Genomic DNA, 10,865 nt, shown 5'->3' with positions numbered 1-10,865 from the left:
CTACATGATTCCAAATGTGTTATTTCATAGTTTTGATGTCTTCAGTATTATTCAAAAATTTAGAAAATAGTAAAAATAAAGAAAAACTCTCAAATTAGTGTGTCCAGGATTTTGACTGGTACTGTTTATCCAACGAGTCTCCAGCTTAACCAAAACATGGCCGCTTCTAGTCACCTTGATTGAATCCACCTTTCTCACTGCTTTCTTCACAGTCCTCGATATTACAAATGGATTTCCCAAATATATCTCCTTGTCCAAAAAACACAGTCCAATAAGAAATGCATTATTGGGCCGGTCCTCGTCTTCTACTACAACTTTTGCTCGTTTTGTTCCTTTCTTCATTATCACAATCTTCACTTGCCACACTTTCAGATTCAAGAGCAGTCACTATTTCCCCCCAGCTCAAGTTATCCTGCCTCTCTCCCGTCCTTATAGGGTTCTCTGAAACCTGTGAAGCATGGGAGTGGGTAGATTTCCTCGTCCTTGATTTTGGGCAGCTCCATGGTAAGAAATGTGACTGTTCCTGGTGCAAAAACAATGTTCTATCCCGAAGTACCAGTAAATTACATTACTAAGCTGCTCCTGAATGTACTACACCAGGACATGGACAATGATTCTATCGTAGTCCATGTGGGTTTTAATGACATTACTAAGCTGCTCCTGAATGTACTACAGCAGGACATTGATTCTATCGTAGTCCATGTGGGTTTTAATGACATTACTAAGCTGCTCCTGAATGTACTACAGCAGGACATTGATTCTATCGTAGTCCATGTGGGTTTTAATGACATTACTAAGCTGCTCCTGAATGTACTACAGCATGACATTGATTCTATCGTAGTCCATGTGGGTTTTAATGACATTACTAAGCTGCTCCTGAATGTACTGCACCAGGACATGGACAATGATTCTATCGTAGTCCATGTGGGTTTTAATGACATTACTAAGCTGCTCCTGAATGTACTACACCAGGACATGGACAATGATTCTATCGTAGTCCATGTGAGTTGTAATGACATTACTAAGCTGCTCCTGAATGTACTACACCAGGACATGGACATTGATTCTATCGTAGTCCATGTGGGTTTTAATGACATTATGAAGGGCAGAACAGTTGAACCTGGATTTCACAGAGCTGATTGACTCTCTGCTAGACACTAATAAAAGACCCATCATATCTGGCCCTGTGCCATCTCTGAATCGTGGCATTGAATGCTTTAGCATGATTCTTTCTCTTCACAACTGGCTATGTGATTATTGCAGCTCAATGGGTGTAACTTTTGTTGACAATTTTGATACCTTTTGGAAACAGAACACTTTTTATAAGGAGGATGGGATCCACCCAAATCATGTGTCGGCTGTGTTGAGACAATGACTTATCAATGACTCAAGCCTAACTAATTTAATCTCTACCATTGTGTTGCTGAGTCATCATAATGCTTCAGGAAATGTACCAGGGGTGTTGGTAGACACAATGTAAGTAACCTAAGTTGTCTCTCTAACTGTCCTGAATGCTTCTGCTGATCCTACAGCTATTGTATGTAGCAATCATGTGCCTATGAACCAGATTTATGCTGTTAGAACTGAGGCGGTGTGCCCTAGTAGGAAGTCCACTGTTAAACTGAGGCGGTGTGCCCTAGTAGGAAGTCCACTGTTAAAACTGAGGCGGTGTGCCCTAGTAGGAAGTCCACTGTTAAACTGAGGCGGTGTGCCCTAGTAGGAAGTCCACTGTTAAAACTGAGGCGGTGTGCCCTAGGAGGAAGTCCACTGTTAAAACTGAGGCGGTGTGCCCTAGTAGGAAGTCCACTGTTAGAACTGAGGCGGTGTGCCCTAGTAGGAAGTCCACTGTTAGCACTGAGGCGGTGTGCCCTAGTAGGAAGTCCACTGTTAGAACTGAGGCGGTGTGCCCTAGGAGGAAGTCCACTGTTAGCACTGAGGCGGTGTGCCCTAGGAGGAAGTCCACTGTTAGCACTGAGGCGGTGTGCCCTAGGAGGAAGTCCACTGTTAGCACTGAGGCGGTGTGCCCTAGGAGGAAGTCCACTGTTAGCACTGAGGCGGTGTGCCCTAGGAGGAAGTCCACTGTTAGAACTGAGAAAAGACAGAAATGCCAATGGTGGAGGTGTTGCTGTTTATATTCAGAACCACATTTATGTAAAACTTAGGAGGTTCTCGTGTTAAATACTGTTGAAGTAATATGGCTGCAGGTTCATCTGCCTCACCTAAAGCCCATTCTTGTGGGAAGATGCTATAGACCACCAAGTGCTAACAGTCAGTATCTGGAAAATGTGTGAAATGCTTGATAGTGTGTGTGATAAACAGAGGTATATTTTCTGGGTGATTTAAATATTGACTGGCTTTCATCAAGCTGCCCACTCAAGAAAAAGCTTCAGCGTCTCGGGTGGCGCAGTGGTTAAGGGCGCTGTACTGCAGCGCCAGCTGTGCCACCAGAGACTCTGGGTTTGCACCCAGGCTCTGTCGTAACCTGCCGCGACCAGGAGGTCAGTGGGGCGACGCACAATTGGCCTAGCGTCGTCCGGGTTAGGGAGGGCTTGGCCGGTAGGGATATCCTTGTCTCATCGCGCACCAGCGACTCCTGTGGCTTGGTTGGGTTGTGTATCGGAGGACGCATGACTTTCAACCTTCGTCTCTCCCGAGCCCGTACGGGAGTTGTAGCGATGAGACAAGATAGTAGCTACTAAACAATTGGATACCATGAAATTGGGGAGAAAAAGGGGTAAAATTCTAATAAAATGTTAAAAGAAAAAGCTTCAAACGGTAACCAGTGCAACCTGGTTCACGTTATCAGTCAACCGACCAGGGTAGTTACAAACAGCATAGGAGTGAAATCATCAACATGCATTGATCACAACTTTAATAATGCTGCAGAAATTAGCTTGAAAGCAATATCCAGATCAATCGGATGTAGTGATCACAATATAGTAGCCATATCTAAGTTCCAAAGGCTGGGCCTAATATAGTGTATCAGAGGTCATACAATAAGTTTTGTAGTGATTCCTATGTTGATGAGGTAAAGAATATTTGCTGGTCTGTGGTGTGTAATGAGGAGCAACCAGACGCTGATGGTCTGTGGTGTGTAATGAGGAGCAACCAGACGCTGCTGGTCTGTGGTGTGTAATGAGGATCAACCAGACGCTGCTGGTCTGTGGTGTGTAATGAGGAGCAACCAGACGCTGCTGGTCTGTGGTGTGTAATGAGGAGCAACCAGACGCTGCTGGTCTGTGGTGAGTAATGAGGAGCAACCAGACGCTGCTGGTCTGTGGTGTGTAATGAGGAGCAACCAGACGCTGCTGGTCTGTGGTGTGTAATGAGGAGCAACCAGACGCTGCTGGTCTGTGGTGTGTAATGAGGAGCAACCAGACGCTGCACTTGACACATTTATGAAATTTCTTATTCCAGTTGCTAATAAGCACCCATTAAGAACATGACTAAACTGTTAAATCCCCGTGGATTGATGAGGAATTGAAAAATTGTATGGGTGAGTGGGATGAGGCAAAAGGAAAGGCAAATAGGTCTGGTTGCACAAATGATTGGCAAATGTACTGCAAATTGAGAAATCGTGTGACAAATCTGAATAAAAATAATTTGAAACTACACCATGAAAACAAACATACAGTGGGGAAAACAAGTATTTGAAACACTGCCGATTTTGCAGGTTTTCCCACTCACAAAGCATGTAGAGGTCTGTAATTTATATCATAGGTACACGTCAACTGTGAGACGGAATCTAAAACAAAAATCCAGAAAATCACAATGTATGATTTTTAAGTAATTAATTTGCATTTTATCGCATCTATTATTAAATTGAAGATTCTCTGTAATTAGTATTACGCAATCAAACTAATTAATCATGTAACTGTAATTAACTAGGAAGTCGGAACACCAAGGAAAATATTCAATTACATAATTATCATTTCCTAAAATAACTTTTCAGATATTTTTTATATCGGATCCATAGTCTTCTCATTAATGGATTATTTACTTTACCTCACGTTAGTCTCATTCCAAACGTCGTAAATTGTTGGTTATCTGCACGAACCCAGTCTTCACTATGAGTCATCCATACATCAATTGTCTTAAATCATTTATTTATTACTAACTAAGTAATTCACAGAAATGCATAAACAAACAAACAAAGTCAATATGGTTACAAGAAATGATAAGGGAATGTGCCCCTAGTGGGCTAAACCGGCATGGCGGCTTGGTGGACAAAACAGGGAGTGGGGGTCAGCTGAGAAGTCACTACAGAGTTGATCATTATAACAATTGAAATGCTAATCCTTTGCACATGAACGCTCAATAATTCGAGAACAATTGCAATCAATATATATAATTTACGCTCAGTGTGTCGTCTTGATCGCTGTTGAAAAGTTTGTTTCTTTTGTAGAATTGTCCGTCTCTCTCCCTCTCGCTCTCTGTTGTTCAGAGTGACATTCATTCATTCGAATGGATGTTTCGGCGGTTGTCGTTCTTCGCGTTCAATGATACCGAATTCCGAGCTGCAGACTAGTAATTAATATCAAAGACTTGTTCTTATTCCGTCGGTATCGATAGTCTAAGAGTTTAACCATGTGGTTAAAATATTCAGCAATGTTCTACAACCTTTGTCCCCTCGTAATGGAGGAGAACATGGTCTGGTTGACAATTTCTCAAAGTTGGGGTTTTATTCAGGAGTTGCAGAAAAGGGGCTGTCCCAGGATGCCCAACCCTAACTGGGCTCAGGTGCGGCCCTCTGATTTAATTAAACTCAAAAGGGAATTGGAGTTTCCTTCATTAAACAGCCCAAAATCACATTGTAAAATTGTGTAAACAGTATCATACTCACTCATTCATCTTATACAACAATTAGATGTAAACCTCATGGATGTTGTGTTGTAGATATGTGGCAGTGGAGTTGGGGCCTGAGGGCTCACAGTGTGTTATGAATACCAGGAAGAGTAGCTGCTGCCTTGGCAGGAACTGATGGGGATCCATAATAAACCCCAGGAAGAGTAGCTGCTGCCTTGACAGGAACTAATGGGGATCCATAATAAACCCCAGGAAGAGTAGCTGCTGCCTTGGCAGGAACTAATGGGGATCCATTATAAACCCCAGGAAGAGTAGCTGCTGCCTTGTCAGGAACTAATGGGGATCCATAATAAACCCCAGGAAGAGTAGCTGCTGCCTTGTCAGGAACTAATGGGGATCCATAATAAACCCCAGGAAGAATAGCTGCTGCCTTGTCAGGAACTAATGGGGATCCATAATAAACCCCAGGAAGAATAGCTGCTGCCTTGTCAGGAACTAATGGGAATCCATTATAAATCCAAGGAAGAGTAGCTGCTGCCTTGTCAGGAACTAATGGGGATCCATAATAAACCCCAGGAAGAGTAGCTGCTGCCTTGACAGGAACTAATGGGGATCCATAATAAACCCCAGGAAGAGTAGCTGCTGCCTTGGCAGGAACTAATGGGGATCCATAATAAACCCCAGGAAGAGTAGCTGCTGCCTTGGCAGGAACTAATGGGGATCCATAATAAACCCCAGGAAGAGTAGCTGCTGCCTTGACAGGAACTAATGGGGATCCATAATAAACCCCAGGAAGAGTAGCTGCTGCCTTGGCAGGAACTAATGGGGATCCATAATAAACCCCAGGAAGAGTAGCTGCTGCCTTGGCAGGAACTAATGGGGATCCATAATAAATAGAAATAGGAAACATTACGACCAGCATAAACATGTTTATTATGAACTATTATAAAGATATGGCTGCTTTTTGTAGAGAGTAAAAAACAACCAAAACAGGTACTACCTCAAATGGTTCTGTGATGTAACAAGTCAATAGAATAAAACATATGAAACATATGAAACATAAAAACAGTGGCAATATAAAACAGAAACTAAAGAGTTGTCTGTATCACCCCACCCACTCAGCAGTACCTTCTGAAAACCATATGTCACACACCCATCCACCCGTATAAAGCGGGGGTGGGTCAAACCATCCACCCGTATAAAGCGGGGATGGGTCAAACCATCCACCCGTATAAAGCGGGGATGGGTCAAACCATCCACCCGTATAAAGCGGGGATGGGTCAAACCATCCACCCATACAAAGCGGGGATGGGTCAAACCATCCACCCGTATAAAGCGGGGATGGGTCAAACCATCCACCCATACAAAGCGGGGGTGGGTCAAACCATCCACCCGTATAAAGCGGGGATGGGTCAAACCATCCACCCGTATAAAGCGGGGATGGGTCAAACCATCCACCCGTATAAAGCGGGGATGGGTCAAACCATCCACCCGTATAAAGCGGGGATGGGTCAAACCATCCACCCATACAAAGCGGGGATGGGTCAAACCATCCACCCGTATAAAGCGGGGATGGGTCAAACCATCCACCCGTATAAAGCGGGGATGGGTCAAACCATCCACCCGTATAAAGCGGGGATGGGTCAAACCATCCACCCGTATAAAGCGGGGGTGGGTCAAACCATCCACCCGTATAAAGCGGGGATGGGTCAAACCATCCACCCGTATAAAGCGGGGATGGGTCAAACCATCCACCCGTATAAAGCGGGGATGGGTCAAACCATCCACCCGTATAAAGCGGGGATGGGTCAAACCATCCACCCGTATAAAGCGGGGATGGGTCAAACCATCCACCCATACAAAGCGGGGATGGGTCAAACCATCCACCCATACAAAGCGGGGATGGGTCAAACCATCCACCCGTATAAAGCGGGGGTGGGTCAAACCATCCACCCGTATAAAGCGGGGATGGGTCAAACCATCCACCCGTATAAAGCGGGGATGGGTCAAACCATCCACCCGTATAAAGCGGGGATGGGTCAAACCATCCACCCATACAAAGCGGGGATGGGTCAAACCATCCACCCATACAAAGCGGGGATGGGTCAAACCATCCACCCGTATAAAGCGGGGATGGGTCAAACCATCCACCCATACAAAGCGGGGATGGGTCAAACCATCCACCCATACAAAGCGGGGGTGGGTCAAACCATCCACCCATACAAAGCGGGGTGGGTCAAACCATCCACCCATATAAAGCGGGGATGGGTCAAACCATCCACCCGTATAAAGCGGGGGTGGGTCAAACCATCCACCCGTATAAAGCGGGGATGGGTCAAACCATCCACCCGTATAAAGCGGGGATGGGTCAAACCATCCACCCATACAAAGCGGGGATGGGTCAAACCATCCACCCGTATAAAGCGGGGATGGGTCAAACCATCCACCCGTATAAAGCGGGGATGGGTCAAACCATCCACCCGTATAAAGCGGGGATGGGTCAAACCATCCACCCATACAAAGCGGGGATGGGTCAAACCATCCACCCGTATAAAGCGGGGATGGGTCAAACCATCCACCCGTATAAAGCGGGGATGGGTCAAACCATCCACCCGTATAAAGCGGGGATGGGTCAAACCATCCACCCGTATAAAGCGGGGGTGGGTCAAACCATCCACCCGTACAAAGCGGGGATGGGTCAAACCATCCACCCGTATAAAGCGGGGATGGGTCAAACCATCCACCCGTATAAAGCGGGGATGGGTCAAACCATCCACCCGTATAAAGCGGGGATGGGTCAAACCATCCACCCGTATAAAGCGGGGGTGGGTCAAACCATCCACCCATACAAAGCGGGGTGGGTCAAACCATCCACCCATACAAAGCGGGATGGGTCAAACCATCCACCCGTATAAAGCGGGGTGGGTCAAACCATCCACCCGTATAAAGCGGGGATGGGTCAAACCATCCACCCGTATAAAGCGGGGATGGGTCAAACCATCCACCCGTATAAAGCGGGGTGGGTCAAACCATCCACCCATACAAAGCGGGGATGGGTCAAACCATCCACCCGTATAAAGCGGGGATGGGTCAAACCATCCACCCGTATAAAGCGGGGGTGGGTCAAACCATCCACCCGTACAAAGCGGGGTGGGTCAAACCATCCACCCGTACAAAGCGGGGATGGGTCAAACCATCCACCCGTATAAAGCGGGGGTGGGTCAAACCATCCACCCGTATAAAGCGGGGATGGGTCAAACCATCCACCCGTATAAAGCGGGGATGGGTCAAACCATCCACCCGTATAAAGCGGGGATGGGTCAAACCATCCACCCATACAAAGCGGGGATGGGTCAAACCATCCACCCGTATAAAGCGGGGATGGGTCAAACCATCCACCCGTATAAAGCGGGGGTGGGTCAAACCATCCACCCGTATAAAGCGGGGATGGGTCAAACCATCCACCCGTATAAAGCGGGGATGGGTCAAACCATCCACCCGTATAAAGCGGGGAGGGGTCAAACCATTTCCTTGCGGAAGCCAACCAGTTCTTTCAGTCTTTTCAGTCAGTCTGCTCCATCAGAAGTTCTTGCTCTTGGAGAAGTAGAAGTCTATTCCTCTGTCCTTGTGTTGTTTAGGGGTGTGGGATGGACCAGTCTTTCCTCTGGCCGAGGGCCCAGCACCAGTCTGCAGAAGACTTTACATTTAGAACCAAAACCTTGAAATTGATGTGTCACGAGAGAACAGTTTTGAAGTACCTTTTTTATAAAGACAGGTTTACATAACAGATGTCTCAGGAGACAACGACCGTGAAGTGACATTTTTGGGACAGGTTGTTAGCACAAAAACAAATTAATTAATCAATTAAATTCTTAAATTATTCTTATGACCATTTGGGTCCTTTGAATGTTATATAGAGGGCATTCTCAAATGTATTAAATTAATTGTTTTCCTCATCAAGCTACACACAATACCCCATGATTACAAAGTAAAAACTGGTCTTTAGACAATTTGCCAATTTACTAAAAACAAAAATTGGGAAGATTTTTTATTTATTTTTTAAGTAAGGCTCTCCCATCTCCACAGAGGAACTCTGGAGCTCTGTCAGAGAGACCATCGGGTTCTTGGTCACCTCCCTGACCAAGGCCCTTCTCACCCGATTGTACATGAATCATAACTGGTAGAGCCATTCTAGAAATGTAGATCTACATACACCACAAAATATCTGATCATAACCGGTAGAGCCATTCTAAAAATGTAGATCTACATACACCACTAAATATCTGATCATAACCGGTAGAGCCATTCTAGAAATGTAGATCTACATACACCACTAAATATCTGATCATAACCGGTAGAGCCATTCTAGAAATGTAGATCTACATACACCACTAAATATCTGATCATAACCGGTAGAGCCATTCTAAAAATGTAGATCTACATACACCACTAAATATCTGATCATAACCGGTAGAGCCATTCTAGAAATGTAGATCTACATACACCACTAAATATCTGATCATAACCGGTAGAGCCATTCTAGAAATGTAGATCTACATACACCACTAAATATCTGATCATAACCGGTAGAGCCATTCTAGAAACGTAGATCTACATACACCACTAAATATCTGATCATAACCGGTAGAGCCATTCTAGAAATGTAGATCTACATACACCACTAAATATCTGATCATAACCGGTAGAGCCATTCTAGAAATGTAGATCTACATACACCACTAAATATCTGATCATAACCGGTAGAGCCATTCTAGAAATGTAGATCTACATACACCACTAAATATCTGATCATAACCGGTAGAGCCATTCTAGAAATGTAGATCTACATACACCACTTCCTTTTTCTATGAAATTCACATCTGTAACAACACCCACCGGCTTCTTGTTGGTGTGGCGACTCCATTCTGGCGCCATGACAATGGGGGAAGGGTATGTGTCGTTGAGGGACACCCGTGCGTGAGACAGGGAGGCGGAGCTAAGGGTCCATGGTGCGTGGACCTCCCCCCCTCTGATCCCCTTGAGCTCTGGGATCCAGTGTCTAACATAGTCCCCCTGAAGAGGAGAGACAATCACTAGTTATTACAAACCTAATGTCTAACATAGTGTCCTTGAAGAGGAGAGACAATCACTAGTTATTACAAACCTAGTGTCTAACATAGTGTCCTTGAAGAGGAGAGACAATCACTAGTTATTACAAACCTAGTGTCTAACATAGTGTCCTTGAAGAGAAGAGACAATCACTAGTTATTACAAACCTAGTGTCTAACATAGTGTCCTTGAAGAGGAGAGACAATCACTAGTTATTACAAACCTAGTGTCTAACATAGTGTCCTTGAAGAGGAGAGACAATCACTAGTTATTACAAACCTAGTGTCTAACATAGTGTCCTTGAAGAGAAGAGACAATCACTAGTTATTACAAACCTAGTGTCTAACATAGTGTCCTTGAAGAGGAGAGACAATCACTAGTTATTACAAACCTAATGTCTAACATAGTGTCCTTGAAGAGGAGAGACAATCACTAGTTATTACAAACCTAGTGTCTAACATAGTGTCCTTGAAGAGAAGAGACAATCACTAGTTATTACAAACCTAGTGTTTAACATAGTGTCCTTGAAGAGAAGAGACAATCACTAGTTATTACAAACCTAATGTCTAACATAGTGTCCTTGAAGAGGAGAGACAATCACTAGTTATTACAAACCTAGTGTTTAACATAGTGTCCTTGAAGAGGAGAGACAATCACTAGTTATTACAAACCTAGTGTTTAACATAGTGTCCTTGAAGAGGAGAGACAATCACTAGTTATTACAAACCTAGTGTTTAACATAGTGTCCTTGAAGAGGAGAGACAATCACTAGTTATTACAAACCTAGTGTTTAACATAGTGTCCTTGAAGAGGAGAGACAATCACTAGTTATTACAAACCTAGTGTTTAACATAGTGTCCTTGAAGAGGAGAGTGTGAGGGCATTTTGAAGTTAAATCTTATTAATGCTTGTGAACGGAAATATCTTCTTTAAAACTAGGCATCGGTCTT

At 44.6% G+C, this 10,865-nt stretch overlaps 1 protein-coding gene across 2 annotated transcripts in view; it reads right to left on the bottom strand.

Moving 5' to 3' along the window:
- Nucleotides 1-7,975: 7,975 nt before the first annotated feature.
- The window catches only part of cry-dash (cryptochrome DASH), a 30,218-nt gene continuing 27,328 nt past the window's right edge, over nucleotides 7,976-10,865 (bottom strand). For both annotated transcript variants that reach the window (XM_052516237.1, XM_052516239.1), the window contains 2 exons: nucleotides 9,703-9,879; nucleotides 7,976-8,493 (listed from right to left, as the gene is read on the bottom strand). In XM_052516237.1, the coding sequence (XP_052372197.1) occupies nucleotides 8,386-8,493; nucleotides 9,703-9,879 (285 nt within the window). In that variant the 3' untranslated portion in view covers nucleotides 7,976-8,385. The remainder of the gene's footprint in view (nucleotides 8,494-9,702; nucleotides 9,880-10,865) is intronic.

This window comes from Oncorhynchus keta, unplaced genomic scaffold, assembly GCF_023373465.1.
Source record: "Oncorhynchus keta strain PuntledgeMale-10-30-2019 unplaced genomic scaffold, Oket_V2 Un_scaffold_4195_pilon_pilon, whole genome shotgun sequence".
In the NCBI taxonomy this organism is placed as follows: Eukaryota; Metazoa; Chordata; class Actinopteri; order Salmoniformes; family Salmonidae; genus Oncorhynchus; species Oncorhynchus keta.
Note: the sequence above shows the minus strand (reverse complement) of the source record. Positions and strands in the feature narration are given on the sequence as shown.